Source organism: Dermochelys coriacea, chromosome 6 (assembly GCF_009764565.3).
Source record: "Dermochelys coriacea isolate rDerCor1 chromosome 6, rDerCor1.pri.v4, whole genome shotgun sequence".
Lineage (NCBI taxonomy): Eukaryota > Metazoa > Chordata > Testudines > Dermochelyidae > Dermochelys > Dermochelys coriacea.
The window spans coordinates 67,386,896-67,408,624 of NC_050073.1; the positions used below are offsets into that span (position 1 = coordinate 67,386,896).

Consider the following 21,729-nt stretch of genomic DNA (forward strand, 5'->3'; position numbering starts at 1 on the left):
TCATTATTAGTATTTTACATTTACAAAGCACCTTTCATCCTAAAGGACTACAGAATGTTTTTCAGATACAGGAATGACATCATCCACCAATAAAATGCAGCTGCTACTGTGGTGGAACACAGCTGCTGTTTAGCAGGCCCCCAGAAATGCTACACTACAGTTTTAGGTCAGCTCATGGCCTCTCAAATTGAGGCAGAGTATGTCAAAAAACAGCAAGGCCTTTCACTTAATTTTTTGATCCATCTGGCATTAGAACTGGGGTCATAGGGCACGACTGCAGGATGACACCCTGTAAGACAATTTCTGAAAATTCAAGAGATTTCCCTACACACGTTCCTTTATTACACTTCAGAGATTCTTATCACATATCTGATCAAGCCATGAAGAATTTTATCTTTTCTTAATTTAACTTGCCTTGTCATCTTTTTTGAACAAAATGTGTAAATTATTAGCAAAAGCAGGAAATTATTCATCACACAGCCTCACAGTGGCTTATATTCAAGCTCTTTCCCTGGCTTTACCATCCTCCAAATGCCCCCTGGTTTAAACTCATGCTATTTACATTTATACCAATTCATCCATTTTCTAATGTTCCACTGATTTAAACTCTCATGTATGCAGAGCGTATACTTCACTCCCAGCCATATTTCCCTGGCTATGTTTGGGGAAGGGAGTCACATTTTCGCCAAGCTTCTTTGGAATTACAGAGGTTCCTCGAATTGTTCGAGAGATCCTCTGTTTTGGTAGCAAGTGCATGTCTGCCTGAACTCTTCCCATCTTGACAACTCCCTCTGTATCTCCATTTTCCATCTTCTTCCCTTTCCACAGCTCATGGACTCATTTCTGCTTACGAGGAGGATGATAGCTAGATGTGTGGTGCTCCTTCCGGTCAAGCTCATCATGGCCTTCCCTGAAAGGCAAACAAGAATTGAAGATGGCGTTTTGTGATGGTAGGTTGTGCAGACTGGCCTTCCCAGCAGTAGCAGCTGCACAGAGCCTCATCCAACTAATGCAATCAAAAGACAATCCCCACTGACACATTTGACTAACCGAGGAGTTCTCCCTTGGGCCACCATTGGCTGTATCAAGACTGACAGCTGAGGGTTTTTTTTTTTTTTTTTTAACATTGCCCTGGAAAGTTCTTTATAGAGAGAGGAAGATTGCCTGCTAATTCAGAAAACTTCATTCTGTCCTCTGACTTCGAGAGAGAGAAATGACAAAGGCTCTCTGAAATGTTCATGTAATTAGTGATACATTCTCAGGACAATGGGTAAGAGGCATGTAATAAGAGCTGTGATTATAATCTGTTGCATATGGCACTGCAAATGAAATGCAGAGGGCAAAATCCCTGCTCAATTAAATTCTGCTCATTTTCAGGCAGGTAGGATTATTTATTGACTGAAGACACAAACCCTGATCTTCAGTGTACAGCTGACTTAATTTAATACCCTGCCATTCTGCTGCTTTTCTCATCTCTGCCTCTTACAGCTCTGTTATCTGGCTGTTTTTCCTTAAACTTATTTAGCATTACCAGTTAGGCATGTCCTTATTATTTTAATATATTCTCTCTCACTGCCCCCTCCATTGCACTGGTCTCTGCAGAATCACCAACAGGCCATGAAATGACAGAATGAACATCAGAGATCATCTCAATCTACCATCTGGTTTCTGTTTCACACTTCAAGTTAGTCACTGTCCATTCAACACTATCCTTGGAAATCAAGCAACTCCAGTGCTTTAGAAAGAGAAATAATGATGAAAATAAATTAGAAGCCCAGACAGAACAGACTTGCACTGAAGGGAAATAGCTTCTTAAACCAGAGATTTATAACATGCTGCCAGAATGCAAAAGCCTTAGGTCAGGGGTGGCCAACCTGTGGCTCCGGAGCCACCTGCAGCTCTTCAGAAGTTAACATGCAGCTCCTTATATAGGCACCAACTCCGGGGCTGGAGCTACAGGTGCCAACTTCCCCGTGTGCCGGGGGGTGCTCACTGCTCAATCCCTGGCTCTGCCACAGGCCCTGCCTCCACTCCACCCCTACCCACCCCCTCTCCTGAGCCTGCTATGACCTTGCTCCTCCCCCATCCGCCCCAGAGCCTCCTGCACATCACAAAACAGCTGATCAGGATGTGCAGGGAGAGAGGGGGAGGCACTGATCAGTGGGACCGCCGGTGGGTGGGAGGTGCTGGGTGTGGGGGGGTGGAGCTGATGGAGGGGGCCGCTGACTTATTACTGTGGCTCTTTGGCAATGTACATTGTTAAATTCTGGCTCCTTCTCAGGCTCAGGTTGGCCACCCCTGCCTTAGGTGTTTAAAAGTTAAAATTGCAACTACTGCATTGCTCGACAGAGTTAGCAGCTTTTGGTACATAAAATGTAGAGACTCTCCAATTTCAAGTGCTTCAGGAACCACCAGATTAAAAAAAAAAAAAAAAAAAAAAAAAAAAAGAAATTTCCCATGGTCTAAGGCCATGGTTCTATCCTCATAGATCCCACACTTTCCTCCTAGCTGATCTCTCTGCCAGTGACAATCTGTTCTGACCGATCCTTCGTTATCCTTAAACCACAGGAATTGCCAAACCTGAACAATGGTCTCGCGCACCTTGTCTTCAATAGTGGCTAGTGTAACATGCTCCAAAAAAAGGCACAACATCCTCACCATGATACACCTAGAGTGTATACTATACACTATACACTATACTATAGTACAAAAGGAACATTTTTTCTTGATCCCAGTTTATGCCCTGAAGCATGAGGATAGTGCTTGTACTTCCATGCTAGCTAGTGTTAGCTAATCGTGCTATAAAACTATATCTTGAAAGGCCGAAATAACCTTCTGACTCTTGAACTTCTCAAATTTCTCCTTCTCTTAGGGGTTCTTCCATTTAGTGGAAGAAACACATACTAAACCATGCAACATAAAAGGTTGTTACGAGGGAGAAAAATTGTTCTCCTTAAGCTCCGAGGACAGGACAAGAAGCAATGAGCCTTAAATTGCAGCAAGGGCAGTTTAGGTTGGACATGAGGTAAAATTAACTGTCAGGGTGGGTAAGCACTGGAATAAATTGCCTAGGGAGGTTGTGGAATCTCAGTCATTGGAGTTTTAAGAGCAGGTTAGACAAACACCTGTCAGAAATGGTCTAGATAATACTTAGTCCTGTCATGAGTGCAGGGGACTGGACTAGATGAACTCTTGAGGTCCCTTCTAGTCCTACCCTTCTGTTATTCTAACTTGGCACGGAGAACTAGGTTTCATCTTGATGGGTATCTCTTGCCAAAAGGCGTTATCGCTGTTACCGGAAGCATCGCTGGCAATAGAGATCATCATCACAGTCATGGCAGCGCAATGTGGCATTTTCGTTGCAGATACAACACCATGGTAACTCCTCATCATCACCGTCTTCTGCCTTAGCAATTGGGCTGGGTTTCTTAGCACTAGCTGTGGCAGTTGGAGCTTGGATCTAGTACCGGAATAAATCAGATAAATAAAAATCAGGGGTCAAATTGGGATAATTTAGGAGAATTAGACTGAACTATGCTGGGTGAGGATCGTCTCACCTGGGATAGCAACTGGGAAGGGTTTTTACATTGTGATTCTGTCCAGAACAGAGACATACAGTACTTACATTCTAATATATGCTGGTCACAATTACATATATACTACTTCAGTGTCTTTACATCAAGGGTGTCAAACCTTTGCAGACACCAAACTCTGCACAGCAAGCTTTCCTGGAGTCCAAGCACTTGTTTTCACATGCATTTATCTAATTCTCTAACTAAAAAATAAATACTCCCACCCAGATTGCATATGCTTTTATCTTCGTGATAGGCAGCTAGCTTCTCCTACTTGTTTGATGTCACCAACAACATCCACCTACAGTTATTATCTTTGTTGTGGCAAATGGCAATATTTAGAGGCCCCAGCCAGGATCTCACTGGGCAAGGCACTGTTCAGGCAAGAAGAGACAATCCCTGTTGCAAAGAGCTTACAATCTAAACAGTCCAGACAGACAAGGGGTGGGGGAAAGGAAGTATTACTCTCTCTCCACTTTGTAGATGGGGAATTGAGACAGAGAGAGGCTCTGTGACTTGCCCAGTGTCACAGAGAAATTCTGTGGTAGCGCTCGGAATGGAAACTCAAAATCTCCCAAGTGCAATGCCTTAACTACAAGACCATTGGTCTCCTTAGATTTATACTGCCCTTGCGGTGATAACCGTATTGTTGTAGCCATGTTGTTCCCAGGATATGAGAGAGACAAGGTGGATGAGGTAATGTCTTTTATTGGACCAACTTCTGTTGGTGAGAAAGACCTGAAGAGGAGCTCTGGGGAGCTTGAAAGCTTCTCTCTTTAACCAACAGAAGTTAGTTCGATAAAAGATATTACCTCACCTGCCTTGACTCTTTTATGGTGAAAAACAGCCATAGGGAGAATCTTAGCAGTCCGGAAGCCACATATCTATTTGGAGAAAGTGTCAGAACATTCTTCAAAGATTGCAAAAACAGTTTCCAGCAAAACAATAAATAGAGATGGGTGAATAACTGATTTTTCCATTTGGTGGCAGTTACAATTAAAAAAAAACATTTGGATCAGCTTGATCCAAAGCGAAATTCTTTTGAACATTTTAACAAAACCAAAAAGTTGAAAACAATCTTGTTTCACGTTGAATGAAATGTTTCATTTTACCTGAAACAAAAACTTTGGTTTAGATTTAGAGGATTAAGGTTTTTATTTTTTTTAAAATAATATTAAAGGAAATTTCTAATGAAAAAGTTATTTTGAATAAAAAAAACCAATCAAACCATTTCATTTTGAAAGTGTCAGAAAACTAAACTTTTCAGTTTTCTGAGAGTTTCTTTTTTCCACAACCAAAACCTTTTGGCACATGAGACAAATCTGCAAAATCTTTTGGTCAAAAAAAATTGTCCCAGCTCTAATCATAAGTTTGTTTTTATAATAATATATTATATTCACACTAATGATCGCGAAAGGTCAGGGTAACAAAGCTTGAACACTAACACATTGATCACTTCTAGAATTAAAAGACGTTTTCCCACTGAGGACGGATACTTCAGATACATGGAGATCACAGATTCATTTCCTTCTTCTGACATGTAACAGAGAGCGTTGCATGCTGGTATGCTACAGGCTGGAATAGCCATGAATATATGGCATCCTTTTACTAATTCTCTCCACTGACATTAGAAGAGCTACTTGATTACTACTGCTCTCTACAGACCTGATCCTACACCCATTGGAGCCAGTGGAAAAGCTCCCATTGACCTCAGCAGTGCAGGATCAGGCTCTCTAGTAGTAGACTGTAGTTTATGTTCTGTGTAATTACACTGGTGGGTTAGGAATCCCTTCTCTTGTATCTTCCCCGCTGGCTATATGCCAACCAGGTCCTCTGATTGCAGAGGGTGCCATCCAGTCCTGCAGATGGCTGGTTTTCAGGGAGCCATACTCCAGATAGAGAGCCCTGTTAAAGCTGGCCAGCAGAGGGGAGACGCAAAGTACAGTCAGTGTTGGCTGGCCTTGGAAAAGCCAGTTGAGACATTCACCTCCTCATCCACCAATCTAGGGAAAGCTGGTTGGTAGCTCTTTGCCATGCTCCGGTTTTGGGAACTTCCAGTATAGTACATACCATTGTAAGGGAGCCTCAGAGCAGGACTGAGATTTGCGTTACACTGAGCTGTGTTGTATCAGGAACTGGAACAGGTCATTTCAAGAGGGTTTGACTGGCTCACAGACCTTTAGCTTTGCTTTCTTGGGTGTGTTCTGCTGTGAGGTTGCTGGGTGGGTGGCCTGATCAGCAGGGATGTTGAAGCCGCTTGCTTCATCCAGAGCTGCTTCCTCAGTGAGCTGGGAACAAAAGAAAGCAAGAAGTCTTTTGCTTCAAACTCCTATGTGAGCCTCTCTCCTGGAGCAAAACTTCTTTCCCCTCCCTTAATCTCAAAACTCTCTAGAGATGCCCAAATGTTATAGTTAAGAGGTCTACAGGGAGGGAGAACTGCCTTTATAAAGTGAGCTGCACTATCATCTCCTGCTAGGGGCAGGGACATCAGATGAGTAGCAATCAAGAGAGAAAGGGGAAAGAGAGAGAGATAGAAAATGTGTGCATGAAAGAGAAAAACACAAGAGGCTGGCAAGGGCCTGCGTACTCCACAGCTAGCAGGACCTACATTCTGTGGCAAACTCCAGAGATACATGGGGCTCTTGAGACAGGTAAGTCGCATATCCACACAGGAAGGAACCAAGAAAGGGCAAGTCAGATGCACACAATGACAGAACATAGTCTGCAACCTTAGCCAGCTGGGCTACAGAACTGCTCTGCTAACCACTTTGAGGAGGAGTTAGTTTTAGATGTGAAAGATCTGAGAGAGCAAGACCCTGGCCCAGGAACAAACAACAGGGTCATTGCACACTGAATAAGGAACAAAAATGCTAAGATTGTTTAAAAAGGAAAGCGAGCGGAGTTCCAACAGCAGTTCCTGACCTGTTTTAGGACTCGCTGAATGGCTTCTTCCTCCGTCAGCTCCTCGTCACTGTCAGGGAGCTTATAGTCTTCCAGAGTCACTGCAAGAGGAGTGGAAGGTTATGAGGCTACAGTGAGCTACATTTGAATAGCACCTGTTGCCATTTCACATCTCAAGGGACGCTGTCTGTGCTCGGCATGGGGAGTTGAATTTGATCTTGCATCACAACCCTCGACCCGGTACTGTTTTTTTTGCAAAGCAGATGGAACACTAAAGGGAACACACACTGGCATCTCCTTTTGGGATGGGTCTGTGTGTAAGGGAGATAACGTTTTCTTTCAAATTTTTAAAAGTTGGGGGTGGAGGAAAGAAAAAAATGCATTTAAAGGGGCATAATTAAACAAGTCTTGGCACATTGGAATTAGCTGTAGGCTGGGTATGGGGCAAAGGGAGTTAATCCACACAGCTTCACCCATGGCCTCAACCCCTAGCTTTCATAATCCTGGACTACTCCATACAGCTTAACAGCTGGACTCCAAATCCTGCCATGAAGGGACTGTCCATTTCCAATAGAGATGTGATTCCCTCCAGCTGTAACTTCTTCCCATTGCTAAATGGAGGTTAATCTTCATGTAAAGGCACCAACTTCTCCCAACAAGACAAAGAGACACTACCACCAAGCTAATACCGTCCTGTTCTTCTTCAGCACAAGCTAGTGTTTCTTCCTATTACTCACCTTTCTCGGGGTCCTGGCCTTTGAGTGCTGCCAGTTTCTTTGCAACTTCTAGGATTTTCTCCTCCCTAGTGTTCTCCTCCCTCAGCTCAGCAGCAGCCTCTGCCAGAAGTTTATTCTTCTCCTCCTCCAGCTGTTTTGGGTCCAGATCAGCAGTGCTGATGCCACTCTGATTTCTCCGATTGAGATCATTCAGGGTCTGGATATTAACAGCTGGAAAAGAGCATGTAGGTGTTACAATGGCAACCACCTCCAGGCATAGCGCATGCCATTAAAAGAATGGGCTAAGAGTAACAGAACTTTTGTCTCATCCTGTGGAGAAGTCTGCTGTTCTACTGCACAGCTCTCTCTTTTCCATAGCTAAAATTACTGATGAGTTTCAAGATACATGAGTCACACAATAGCAGGACCCTTGTATGTGAACATAGTAACTAAGTCACAGTGCAGTTTTTATTGGGGTCCCATGGAAGACACCCCCTATTGAGAAGAACACATTACAGCAATCAAGAGAGTTTTAAGCAAACCACAGGGGATGTTGGGCATGGCTCTGGCCAGACTAGTGTCCCAAGATCTTGACTACTACCCTGTGAACCATCTAATAGAACATGGAAGGACTGAAAATTCTAAAAATTGTTCCTCCCCAGACTGGGCTACCATAAAAAAAAAAAAAAAAAAGAGAGAAAAATAATCCAACAATATTACCATTGAAAGGGGAAACAACCACACGGGCTGAGACAATGACAAATCAACATAGGTCTGGTTTGCTGCCCTTGGTCAACATTGTGTGTTGGTAAGGGGGAGGTAGGGATAAGGCAGGATACTTGACACACTTAAGCCTGGTGGTTTGGGAGGTACCTGCTTCCTTCTCATTATAAAAACACATCATGGTGTATGTAGTGTCCTTAAGAAAAACTGTTTGAGGCCAATGATAACAGATACCTTGAGGCTGGACTGGACTAGAACTCTCATCAATGGCAACTTCCTCAGCCAGCTGGGTCAACAGGTCATCAGACTTTTGGACTTGGGTTCTGGTATCAGGGGGCTGGTGCACCTGGAAAAAGAGAGGGCGCATTGGAGAAAGCTGTAGGAGAGTGTTAAACAGGTGATGGAAGGAGACAAATTGAAAAATCTGAAAAATTGTGTAACCTATTATGAGACTATCCTAATTAGGACCAACATTTCCAAAAGCGTCCAGTAATGCCAGGTGCCTCAATTTTTGGGTGCCCAACTTGACATGCTTTGGGCCTGATTTTCAGAGATGTTGAGCTTGCACAGCTTCTATTGAAGTCAACCGGCTAATCCAAGCACAGAACTGGGAGCCAGGAACTGATGCGATCTAGTCTCCGCTCTGATACAGATTTTACTGTGACACTGGACCTGACATTTAGGCACCAGAATAAGAGGACCAATTTTCACAATTGTTGGGCAACCATGCAGCTGGTCCCATATAAGTCAGTGGAAATTGTTTTGAAAAAGGAGAAAAAGTGACTAGGACCCTAACTTGAAAAATCAGCAACTAAATCCCAGTATAGACAGCGCTAGGCTGATAGAATAATTCTTCCATCAACCTAGCTACCATTTCTCACAGAGCTGGATTACCTATGCCAAAAGGAGAATCCCTCTTGTCAGCGTAGGTAGTGTCTACATCAGGGGTGGGCAATCTTTGTGGCCCGAGGGCCACATCGGGGTTGCAAAATGGTATGGAGGGCCGGGTAGGGAAAGCTTTGCATCTGCAAACAGCCTGGCCCCCACCCCCTATCCAACCCCTCCCACTTCCCGCCCCCTGACTGCCCCCTTCAGAACCCCCAACCCATCCAACCCACCCTGCTTCTTGTCCCCTGACCGCCCTCTCCTGGGACCCTCCGCCGCTAACTGCACCCCCTACCCAACACCCCAATCCCTGCCCCCCCGGACTCCCACCCCCTATCCAACCCCCTCGCTCCCTGTCTCCTGACCACCCCTCCCCCCCCCAAACCTCCACTCCATCCAACTGCCCCATCCCCTGACTGCCTCCCGAGACCTCCTGCCCCTTATCCAACACCCCCGCTCCCCACCCCCTTACTATGCCACTCAGAGCAGCAGGACAGGCTTATTGGAAAGCCTGGGAGGTGGGCAGGTGCAAGCTGTGCTGCCGCATGGCTACGGGTGAGGGGGAACAGTGGGGGAGGGGCTGGGGCTAGCCTCCCCAGCCGGGAGCTCAGGGGACGGACAGGACAGTCCCACACGATGGAAGTGGCCCGCGGGCCATAGTTTGCCCATCTCTGGTCTACATTGAAGTGTTGCGGTGGAAAAGCTGTACTGCCTTTGTGGTTTATGTGTAGACAAGCCTTTAATCTCTCTGAGCCTTTGTTTCCCCTGTAAAATGGGGATAATCACACTTCCCTACCTCCCAGGGGTGCTGTGAGGATAAATACATTAAAGAAACTGCAGTGACAAAGATAAACAGATAGCTTTGAAAATCAGGCCACTTACAACTAGTTATGGACTTAGGAGCCTAAACTTAGTACCAATTTTTAAAAAAATCTTGGCCGTAAAATGTAAATACACTATAGTCCAGTACATTTTATATGGATATATATGAAATAGTCCAGTACATTTTATATGGATCATTAAGGGGAACCTGTACAGTTAAAAATAAGGTTTTTTTTGTTTTTTTTTGTTGTTTTTTTTAAAAACATCCACATTTATGTTTTAAACAACACTTGACGTTGTTAATCTATTTCACATTTCTCTAGTATGCAATGAAAGTTGCGATGAATGCTAACCAGTTTCACTTTAATTCCTGCTCAGTTTCACTTTCAAGTTTGTGTCTCCTACCACTAGGCTACAACATTTGAGTTGTCAATATTGTAGAGGAGCACTTTTTTTTTTTTAAAGTTTAGGACATTTGCAAAAATTTCCATCTTCAGTTTTGGAAAAAAGTGTTTTGTTTTGTTTTTTAACATACAAACGACCACCACCTAAATTTGGGGTTCTGTAGAATCATAGAATATCAGGGTTGGAAGGGACCTCAGGAGATCATCTAGTCCAACCCCCTGCTCAAAGCAGGACCAATCCCCAATTTTTTGCCCCAAATCCCTAAATGGCCCCGTCAAGGATTGAACTCACAACCCTGGGTTTAGCAAGCCAATGCTCAAACCACTGAGCTATCCCTCCTCTGGTTAAATGTGACCCAGCTGTGTCTCAATGTAAATATTGTTTTAAACATTTGGCACTCTATTCATTGTTTGGGATGCTGTGCCATACTCTTGGAAGGCATTTCTGACATCTCTCTACAAGAAGCCATGTTTTATCTTCATTGATCAGTTCATAAAAGTTTTCTTTTGACAAGTGAACTTCTAGCATAGTCTCGTATTTACCACGGTTCAAGAGGAAATTTTTTCCTGTCTCACTCCAAATTAGTTATTATTAATCTGTTTTTTTAAGTTGCCATTCGATTGCTTCATTATTCAATAAGAATGCCTTGAGCTGATATAGCAGCTTTCAAGCAAGAATCTAAAAGCACTATTGAACATCACATCAACCTTCAGAAGTAGGCAAGCATTATCACTTTTTTTCATAGATGGAAAAACTACAGCAGAGAGAGGTTAATAGCTCGATATTCAGAGGTGGGGAGCACCCTCAGATCCCATTGACTTCGATGGGAGATGTGTGTTCTCAGCACTTCTGAAAATCAGGCCACACATTTCTTCTCAAAGTTACAAAGCAAGCTGATGGCAGAGTTGGGACTAGAATCCTGGACTCTTGACTCCCAGTGCCAGGTTCTAACCTCCAGACAGTGCTCCCCCTCAAGCCAGGTCCACCCACATAAAACAACTAGCAGCCTAACCGTTAAAGTCTCACCTGAATCTCAGAGAGGGAAGCTCCTTTCTCAACTAAACTAACAATCAGTTGTGAGACAGTACCACAAATGGCCCACCATCTCTGAGTCCTCATCAAGCTGAAGAACACATGCCCTTAGTTCAATTCTGGAGCATGACAATGGACTCTTATACTACAAGCTGGGAGCTAATGAGCATATTTCTGGAGCAGCAAGGTGGATGTGAATCAATGAAGCAGGAGGAAGGGCCTCTTATGCCTCTGAAATCTTTTGGGACACTACAACTGCTGGAAGACCTCAGACAGAGAAACCCAAGAACTGACATAAGGGGGCCAGGGGATCTTACCGGTCTGGGAGTTTTAGTTGGAAGAGCTCTTCCCTGCAGGGCAGCCAGACGGTCTTCCATTTCCTGTGTGGATGGAATGGGTTTGCTGGGGTTATCCTTCAGTGCTGCAAGCCTTGATTCTATCTCAGCTTGAGATGGGATGGACTCTGCAATTCAAACCAACTCTGTTTGTTTACAGCAAACAAGTGGCTTTTATAGTTTTAGTGTCTTGGAACATATTTGTCTTTCGAGAATGGGGACCTGAACAGCTAAGCAAAGCCTCTCTCATTTCATTGATCACAGCCAGGGATAACTGGCCAGAGCCATGACTAATATCCCCTGTGGTTTGCTTAAAACTTTCTTGATTGCTGTAATGTGTTCTTCCAAAAAGGGTGTCTCCTCCATGGGACCCTAATAAAAACTGCAATGTGACTCAGTTACTATGTCCACGTACAAGAGTTCTGCTTCTGTGTGATTCATGTACCTTGAAATGATTAGGGCACTGGTCTAATGCTATCATCCACCACTTAATTCTAGCCACTGCCTCCTCCCCTGTACATCTCCCAGCCATAAAGTTTGTGGCACCAACCTAACTAGAGGAGTGAAAGTGAAATGCATGTTCCACCTCCCACTTTGGAGCCAGACAGTCCATTGCTGCCATTTCCCACTTGAGCATCCTAGAACTGCCTGCTGAAATCAGCTTTCTTTTGTTTGTTCCTGGAAGCAGGAATGGGCAAAGTGTAGTCCCATGGAGTCCTGCATTGCTCTTGGCAGGAACCAGTACTTCAGTCAAAGCGTTCCCATGTGTGACTTCTGCACAAGTTTGGCCACACACTAACAGCACCATGTGCAGTCCCCTGCTTCACTTTGTTCCTATCGTTACTGTGCCCAGGGACATGCCCAGGACAGATGTAAACAAGCAGCTTATTTCACTGTGTCAAGACATACAAGATAAGGACTGAACCATGCAAACCAGTGAAAACGCAGAGGTCCAGGGCAGCAAAATGTGTGCGCTGGAGAGCAGCAGCCCAGGGAATGGGGCCCAGGTATCCACTGCTCTGATAGCATGGGCAGGACTTGGCTCCCATGGGCAGCTTTCTCCCACCAATTTCCATGTCTGGAGGTTAGTCTATAATGCACCAACTGTTGTGAGTGTGCAGTCCACCCTTGCTATTTGTACAGCTCATAAGCAGCAACGGAACCTCTGCTCAGATGCAGGAAGCTTACACCGTACTATGAAACTCACTGGGCTTCGTTTCCTCCTTGAGCCTCTCCAGCCTCTCTGCAATAGCTCGATCCTCCTTTGACAGCCCCTGATATTTGGAACCTGTCTGGCCTCGGGGTTTCACTGGGCCTTTCTGCGGACTCATCGGCTGGTTCTGCTTGGCCTCAAGAGCTGCTACACGTCTGTGACAAGGGAAAAAAGAAGCATAACTTGGAGCAGGCACTTAGAACACGAATTATGAAGGCATCTTCTGCAAGCTCCTCTACAAACATGCTATTTAGGGAAAGATGATATAGGACAGAATATGGAAAACTCTTTTATTCTTGCTCCTGACTTTGCTAGGATGGATTTGGGTCTGGGGAAACAGAGATCCTCCCAAGGACTAAGGAAAACCATTCCTCTCACAGAAGCACTAATATAAAATGGTCAAAAAGTAAACTAGATGATTAGTAATGAAACATGGAACCTTTCAGTTCTAGATCACAGGTTTGAATTAAGCCTTGGTCTATAGCAACCAAAAGTCATTACCATCAGGTGGCTGTTTGGTGACCTTACTGAAAGAGCTGCTGTTCTCAGTCCAGTTCCAAGCAGAGAAGTGTCCATGTCACAAGCCCACCTTCTTGTTGGCAGTCTCAAGCCAAGAACCAAAAGAATATCCACCTAAAGTTTCAAATGTGCTGGATTAACTAGCAAAACTCACTTTTTGTAGTTCTCTGGTGGAGACCATCTAGCTGTACTAGTCCGAGACACTCCTCTGGAAAGCAAAAACATAAACATCCCACTGTAAAACAAAGACCTGAGACGGATGTCCAGATAAAGCTACAACCACACATCCTCTCTCTTTCAAACCTAGAGAAATTATGATGCACATTGCTATGGCACTCATTACCATAGTACCTGGGAAAAATTCACTTGGTTTAAAATGTGTCATCAGTATTCCACAATAAGAGGAGCACACACAACACTCTCTGAGGCAGCCTGCAGTTAGAAAGAGACAGCTAATGGAAAGAGACCTGGGACGAAGGCTCTGGGTTCTCCTAGCTCACAATCAGTGGGAAGCCTTGGGAAAGAGATGTGCCTTACATCTCTTTCAAAATACAAAATTATATAACAAATGTTTTAAAATGTATTATACAATGATTATACATTATAATATATTACAGAAATGGTTATAGAATACAAAATATTATAATTATATGTAATAGTTATATAATTATATATTACAACATATTGAGTTACCTGATTATGCACTAATCTTAACTCTGCATGTCCTGATTTGCGTGCTTAACTATGCACCTGCACCTATGCATCTGAGGCTTTCAAAGCTGGAAGACTGTGAATATTTTTTGTTACAACCAAATCAATCCCACAAACCTTAAATCTTCAGATTATACATGGCATCTAGGCCTCTGAAACAGTGAAGGTGGATTATTTTTGTTTGTTTTTTGATTTAGTGACAACACTTCCAATCATCTTATCAACAAGCTGCTCAGCTACTATACCAGGGGTGGGCAAACTATGGCCCGCGGGCCGCATCCAGCCCCCCAGCCATTTTAATCCGGCCCTTGAACTCCCGCTGTGGAGCACGGTCTGGGGCTTGTCCCACTCCGGTGCTCCTGCCGGGGAGCAGGTTTGGGAGCTGCTCCGCGCGGCTCCCGGAAGCAGCAGCATGTCCCCCTTCCAGTTCCTACGCGGAGGCGCGACCAGGGGGCTGCGCTCTGCACGCTGCCCCCACCCCAAGCACTGCCCCTGGAGCTCCCATTGGCTGGGAATCGTGGCCAATGGGAGCTGTAGGAGTGGCGCCTGCGGACAGGGCAGCACGCAGCAGAGCCGCCTGGCTGTGCCTCTGCATAGGAGCCAGAGGGGGGACATGCCACTGCTTCCAGGAGCCACTTGAGGTAAGTGCCACCAGAGCCTGCACCCCTGAGCCTCCCCTCTGCACCACAACCTCCTGCCCCAGCCCTGATCCCCCTCCCACCCTCCAAACTCCTTGGTCCCAGCCCGGAGCACCCTCCTCACCCCAAACCCCTCATCTCCAGCACCACCCCAGAGCCCGCAGCCCTTGCCAGAGGCCTCACCCCCATCCTGTGACCCATCCCAGAGCCTCCTGAACACCTCATTTCTGGCCCCACTCTGGAGCCCGCATGCCCACCCAGAGCCTCACCCCCTCCCGCACCCCAACCCCAATTTCGTGAGCATTCATGGCCCGCCATACAATTTCCATACCCAGATGTGGCCCTCGGGCCAAAAATTTGCCCACCCCTGTACTATACAGTTGTATGGATACTTGGAACTGAAACCCACATGGTAACAGCTCACTAAAGGACTAGTTTGGCATTTCAGTTTATGAACAGCATATATGTGGCTGTGTAAAGTGGAGTTATAAAAATGGAAGTGGATCAAAATCTACACCGTGACACCAGAGGCTGAAACAAAAAAACCCAGAGTATTTAAACACACAGACTGTGCTGAAGTCTCCCACCTTACCTGGTTAGCTCCCCATGACACTGCTTGCACACCTTCTGCAGAGTATTCCCATAACGGGGAACAATGGCGCTGAATCCAAGGCAGCTTGAGCAGAATGCCCGCCCACAGTTCTTGCACCCACACTGAGAAGAAACAAGGAAGTGCAAGGGTTTCACTGGCTGGCTGAAACAACTCTGTGAAATATACACTGAATCTCTCTGCATATGCACCAGGCAGGAGCAACTTCCACATCAAAAGTACTTCAGAGATATGATATGTGCTAGTTTGTAAGTTTAAAAAGAGAATTAAAGTATTTGTATGAATAAGAATAGTAGTTGCAGCTACACTAGCTAGACTAAACAACGCAAGAATATCAGCCTTTCAGACATAAGCTGATCACCTGCTGGAGTCAGGAATACCATCTCCTCCCCTAGTATAGTAAGGGGGTGAGGGGGCTCACTCTTTTTTCTGAAGTATCTGGAGAATATCGAACGACATGGAACATAAGTCTGTACTGTTATAGCAGGGGTTCTCAAACTTCATTGCACCACAACCCCCTTCTGACAACAAAATTACTACATGACTCCAGGAGGGGGCACTGAAGCCTGAGCCCGCTAGAGCCCCGCCGCCTCACCGCCCCGGGTTGGGGGAAGGCAAAGCCCAAGGGCTCAGGATACGGGGGCCTGTATCCTGAGCCCCACCACCCAGGGCTGAAGCCAAAGCCAAAGCCAAAGCCCAACCCATGCCGCCCAGGACGATGAGGGTTGGGCTTTGGCCCCGGGTGGTGGGGCTCGGGTTTTGTCTTTGGCCCCAAGCCCCAGCAAGTCTAACACGAGCCCTGGCAACCCCATTAAAATAGGGTCACAACCCACAGTTTCAGAACTGCTGTGTTATAGCAATTCCTACATGTGTTAAACACAGAGAGGTTAACGTGCTTGTGTCATTAATATACAATTATGGAAAACAATGACACTGACACACATAAAAACATGTGCTTAGAGCCAAGGAAGCTCAGCAGGTTTGAACTGTAGAATGTAAAGCAGAGAGTGGGGTTACTATTTCTGATATGAGGAGCCTCAAACTGTTGGGAGTTTCAGATGGCATTGATCAAACACTGCCATGAGGAAACTCACTCAGCGGCCTGCCCAACTGGCTTTTTAGGGCCAGATCTTGTATTCAGTGTTGAAGAGAGACTTGCCTCTTTCCTGAAGAGGGTAAACTTGGATGCACAGCCATAACACCTTCTATCCATAGTGCTAATGGAAAACGCACGCTCACTCTCTCACAGATATACCAAAAAGAAATAGTTTATCCCCTGAAGCCGTCTATTTGTCCAAATGGAGCTGTCCTTGAATATTCTTCTCCTTCAGAGGGAGGAGCGTGTTGGGGGAGATGATGAATTATGGCATTTCAGAGTTTACTTGCTGCACGCCTGGTTGTAGAAATGATGGTTCCAGATTCTTTCAGCAGAGAGAGGAGGAGAAAGGATCTGATCCTTGCTTAACTTTTACAGATAACCCTTTAATGAAAGCATTATTGTTAACAATAAATAACATTTGCTGTTCTCTTACACGACTATGTTCTGACAGCTCAAAGCAAGGACAAGACACACCAAGTGCTCTCGATCTCCTCCAAATCACTGCCAGTCTAACACACCATGTTCTGCAAAGCCCATTAGCAATAACAACATCTACTGTCATTGTATTTGGATGTAAATGCATCCGATGAAGTGAGCTGTAGCTCACGAAAGCTTATGCTCTAATAAATTTGTTAGTCTCTAAGGTGCCACAAGTCCTCCTTCTCTTTTTGCAGATACAGACTAACACGGCTGCTACTCTGAAACCTGTCTTTGTATTGTACAAGTTTGTGTACTTAGGATACCACTTCTCCAAAACAGAGATTTAATTCCTGTTTTAACATACGTTGCCATAAAACTATCATGTATTTGGCCGCACGAAGTGCTCCACAACATACAAACACACAAAATGACAAAAATCCCAGGTCCCAGAAGCTCCCAATCTAAATCAGGTGCCCCCGGAAAGCTGCAGTACTGTACCCATAGCGTACCAACAGTAATCCCAGCGAGAGTCTGGACTCAGAGGCTGCGTCAGTGCACACCCCACTCGACTCAGTGCACGGCTCCCAAGCCACAAGGCTTTACACCTATTGAGCCCGCGCCCTTCGCATCACCGACTCTTGCGGAAGGGGTTAATACCCCCGCTGCAGCTTACGGCTAGGAAACTTTGCTGCCCACATCCCACCAACACTCGAGACAGCCAAGAAGGCCGCCCCGGCAGCGCAGAGCGCGATGGAAGTTGTAGTCCTTCCACCCCGTCCGACCCCCTGCCGCAGAACTATAAAAAACAACACTTCCCAAGACAATGCGCAGAGCCTGCCGGGAGCAGTGATTTTGCCGGTTGGCCAGAGCGAGACCTTCCCGGTGGGCTGTGGGCCGCGCGAGGCATTGTGGTAGTTGTAGTTCCGTTTCCCCGAAGGGCTCTAAGAACCAGAGGTCAGTTGGGAGGCTGGAGAAACTACATTTCCCAGCGGCCAGTGGTGCGGGGCCGAGGAGGCGGGGATAACCAGGCCCGGCGGCCAGGGGCTCGGAGCTGTGGGGGTTGAGCGGAGATGGCGGTCGATAAGGAGCTGTTGCAGCTGGACCTCTACGCCCTGCTAGGGGTCGGGGAGAAGGCTTCGGACAAGGAGGTCAGGGCCTGACCGGAGGAGGAGGAGGAGGAGGAGGAGGGGCGGGGGCGGGGGCGGGGCAGGGGCAGGGCAGGGCAGGTTATAGAGCGTCGGGCTCCCCCGACCCGTTGGCGGACGCTCCGCTCAGCCCCGGGGGCTCCTGCAGCGCGTGGCGGCCCCGGGGTCTGATACCACGGTGATGGCGGCTGAGTACTCCCAGAAATACAAGGCGACCCTGGGCGCTCTCCTTGCCCCCAGTATGTGAAAGCACGTGTGGGGCTGCGCCTGGTGCGGGGGGCAGCGGTAGAAAAGTGGCACCTTCTGCAGCGAGTCGGGTTCATTGCCAACGTAAAAAGAAAAGGAGGACTCGTGGCACCTTAGAGACTAACAAATTTATTTGAGCATAAGCTTTCGTGAGCTACAGCTCACTTCATCGGATGCATGAACGTAAACACTGACCGGAGATGTCACCTGTTGTGTGGGGGAAGCTAAACCTTAGAGCACCTTAACGGGTTAAATAACATGGGTAGGGAGCAAATTTCTCTCTGCCTCTGCTGATATTTAAGAGGTCACAGTATGGGACTGGGGAAGATGTTTTGAGATGAGCTCTTGAGGCAGAGAGGTACCGTAGTGTGCCGTATGGCAACAGCTACTGATGAGAAAGCTCTTGTGCAGTCGATGACAAGATGATAGGAAGGAAAAAGAGAAGCCAGGTGCGATGCATGTAACTTGTTTCAAAAACATACAAACAAAAAAAAAACTTATTAAAACATCTAGCTTATCATAATTCTCCTTATTATGTCCACTAAAATCTCATGAATTCTTTAAGCTTCTGTTCACTATACCTGCTGTTACTCATCATGAGCCACTGGCTTTTCAAGTGTTTGTTCCAGTTGCAGCTGCATCTGGATAGCACTCATTCAGAAAAGCCACAGCACTTGGTTCCATTGTCATGATGCTCATCCCAGTGCTCCAAGATAGATGCCATTTTCTCCCTCTCACAAGATGTCAGAAGGCTGACCTAGTTACTGGATCACATCCTTTACATTTGTTTCAACAGTCTATGACTAAAATGTTCTAAAACAAAGATTAAGAATAGGGAAAGAAATAGGATTAAAATGAAAGACACATGCTGTAGCTATAAAAAGAAAAGGAGTACTTGTGGCACGTTAGAGACTAACGAATTTGTTAGAGTATAAGCTTTTGTGAGCCACAGCTCCCTTCATCGGATGCAGAAGCTCACTTCATCGGATGCATACAGTTCTGCATCCGACAAAGTGAGCTGTAGCTCACGAAAGTTTATGCTCTAATAAATTTGTTAATTTCTAGTACTCCACAAGTACTCCTTTTCTTTTTACGGATACAGACTAACATGGCTGCTACTCTGAAACCTGTCATGCGGTAGCTAGACAGACTCACAAGAGTTAAACTCAATAGATACATTTGGGCCCAATTTGGCATTCCACATAAAGCTTCTCCTCAGTTCAGAGAAGGGACAAGGACTGCTTTCTGGTACCTTTGCATTCTGGGGCTGTCTGGGGGCCTTCCTGGTCCCTGGTGTAGATTAGAGCTGCCTCAGGTCTTAGTTGATGATTGTGTAACTTCTTTATTTCCCAGTTTAGCCCAGTATTCCTTGTTGTGTCCTCACTGCTCAATGAAAATAACAGGACCCTGTCACATAACATTTCTTTACCTATTTGTAGGCAGTTGCTGTGCCTTTCTTTGCTCCTTTTTCTAGAGTGTACATTAGTCTGTTATTTTCCAAAACTTTTATAATCTTCATTATTCACCTGTGAACTCTCTTCATTTGCCTCTCTTGAAACATGGTGTCACAAGATGATTGCATTTCCCCTGATGAAGCCTAATTAGTACCGTGGTTTATTATTTATGTAGAAAGGGTCCCAAACTTGCTAAGTACTTTACAGATAGACTAAAACAGATCCCTGCCCTGAAGAACTTGCAGTCTACATGGACAACACACACACGGAATGGGGGAAGGAAATCTTGAATTTGGGGGGATGGAATGAGGAAAGGGTGGAGAGGTGAGAGAAAAGAATATACAGATAGGCCTGGTATGGGAGCTCTAATTTGGAACACTAAAGTTACATTTTTAGGAATTTGTTAATTGTGTGGATTAATCTTGCTTGTTTTGCATAGGATACTCCTATTAATACCTAGTATGGCAATTGTTTTATTATACTGTTGCATTGTGATTCTTAGTCATGTTGCTGGTATTTGATAGGACACAATATTTGCTAGTTCACTGATCACCATCTCTACTATAGGTTTCAGAGTAGTTGCCGTGTTAGTCTGTATTCGCAAAAAGAAAAGGAGTACTTTTGGCACCTTAGAGACTAACAAATTTATTAGTTAATAAATTTGTTAGTCTCTAAGGTGCCAAAAGTACTCCTTTTCTTTCATCTCTACTATAGTCACTGTACTATATTTTCTGGCTTTTTGTCTTCAATATGTGGGGTAAAATTCCCATTGACTTTAGTGGAGATGGGATTCACCCATTATATTTATTTACAGTGCTTTAAATGGATACTGTCAACTTGAAATCTAGTCTGTTTTAAAAAAGAGTTAAAAGTAGTTTCTGGTACTAAATCTGCATGAGTCTCCTTAAACCTCTGTGGTTTTGCAGTTACATTTCCTTTTTTTATTTCTTTTCTTTCCCCCGCCCTGTTCTTTCTTCTTTATTGTTTTACAGACCCACACAGACAATGGGGAAAACTGACAGTTTATAGAAGAGGAACAATGAAATTGACTAAATACCAAGTGTTGTCAATTGAACAAAATTAAACTTAACAAGAAATAACTTTTCCTCTAATTTTCAGTTACCATAACACCAGTAGATATAGTTTTAGATAAAGTATGATGATTAAGTTGCAAGGGTCCTTTTAATTAGATAGGAGCAAAATTTAGTGCCAAGATAAGGAGGCAGAGCTCCATTGTCTTCAATGGAGTTGCATCCAACTTCTTTAGGGCTGACTATGGTCATGAATTTTAATTTTATTGAAAGGAAGGATATGAACACCTTCTAAATAGTTTTGAATTCTATTTCTTTAACTTAATGATGAGGTCCTGTTGTTATATCATGTGATTTCCTTGTGCAGTTAGTAGTTTATATGAGGAATGTGTAAAGGAAACTTCATGGACATCATTCATGCTTTTGTATTTATTAAGGGGGGAAGTAAAATCTTTAAGATTTTCTTCTTAAAGATGTTCCTAGAAATAATATTCTGCAAAGGTTTGTTGAATGCTCTGCTTTATTTTTTTCGTATATGCTTATCTTATCTAACTTGTATCATTATTAATTCAGGATTTCCACAGGGAATTCATTCCTAGTCTATTATTTGGAACTGCTAATGTCATCACAAATGTATTTGTGATTTCTCACTGTAATTCTCAGTTCCCTGCAATGGGGAAACAGAGATCTTAAGGATTTGTGTGAAGAGCAGATGCTAGTACCCTGAAAACTTCCATCATATTCTTTTGGGGTAGACAGGGTATGTCTACACTCTGAAATTAGGTCGATTTTATAGAAGTCGATCTTTAGAAATTGATTTTATACAGTTGATTGTGTACGTCCCCACGCTAGCATTGACTTACGGAGTGGTGCACTGTGGGTAGCTATCCTACAGTTCCCACAGTCTCGGCTGCCCATTGCAATTCTGGGTTAAGCTCCCAATGCCTGATGGGAGTAAAACATTGTCAAGAGTGGTTTTGGGTACATGTCGTCAGTCGCTCCTCCTTTCCTCCTTCCCTCCGTGAAAGCAACAGCAGACAGTTGTTTCGCGCCTTTTTTCCTGGGTTACCCATGCAGACGCCATACCACGGCAAGCATGGAGTCTGCTCAGCTCACCGCTGCTGTTGTGAGCATTGTAAACCCCTTGCACATTATCCTGGAGTATGTGCAGAACCAGGCTAAAAGACGCCAGCACAAGGATGATTGTGAGGAAGACACGGACACAGACGTTCCTGAAAGCAATTGGGATATC

The 21,729-nt window shown here is 44.9% G+C and overlaps 2 protein-coding genes across 8 annotated transcripts in view; one reads left to right on the forward strand and one right to left on the reverse strand.

Moving 5' to 3' along the window:
• Positions 1-310: 310 nt before the first annotated feature.
• On the reverse strand, positions 311-17,408 carry ZFYVE19 (zinc finger FYVE-type containing 19). 7 transcript variants are annotated; one of them, XM_043517373.1, is made up of 12 exons: positions 17,275-17,408; positions 16,242-16,562; positions 15,065-15,186; positions 13,278-13,331; positions 12,599-12,759; positions 11,374-11,519; positions 8,147-8,258; positions 7,211-7,420; positions 6,495-6,574; positions 5,750-5,860; positions 3,297-3,460; positions 311-910 (listed from the first exon to the last, which is right to left on the reverse strand). In XM_043517373.1, exons 2-12 carry the CDS (start codon positions 16,293-16,295, stop codon positions 838-840), a joined length of 1,287 nt encoding a protein of 428 aa, XP_043373308.1. In that variant the 5' UTR covers positions 16,296-16,562; positions 17,275-17,408; the 3' UTR covers positions 311-837. The 7 variants fall into 7 exon arrangements, with proteins under 7 accessions (XP_043373308.1, XP_038263950.1, XP_043373307.1 ...); XM_038408022.2 differs by having other exon boundaries at positions 17,111-17,377; XM_043517372.1 differs by having other exon boundaries at positions 16,242-16,736; positions 16,887-17,377.
• Positions 17,409-17,595: 187 nt separating this feature from the next.
• Positions 17,596-21,729, forward strand: part of DNAJC17 (DnaJ heat shock protein family (Hsp40) member C17) — a 28,400-nt gene continuing 24,266 nt past the window's right edge. Inside the window, exon 1 of the mRNA XM_038408025.2 lies at positions 17,596-17,749. Coding sequence (XP_038263953.1) covers positions 17,672-17,749 — 78 coding nt within the window. The 5' untranslated portion in view covers positions 17,596-17,671. The remainder of the gene's footprint in view (positions 17,750-21,729) is intronic.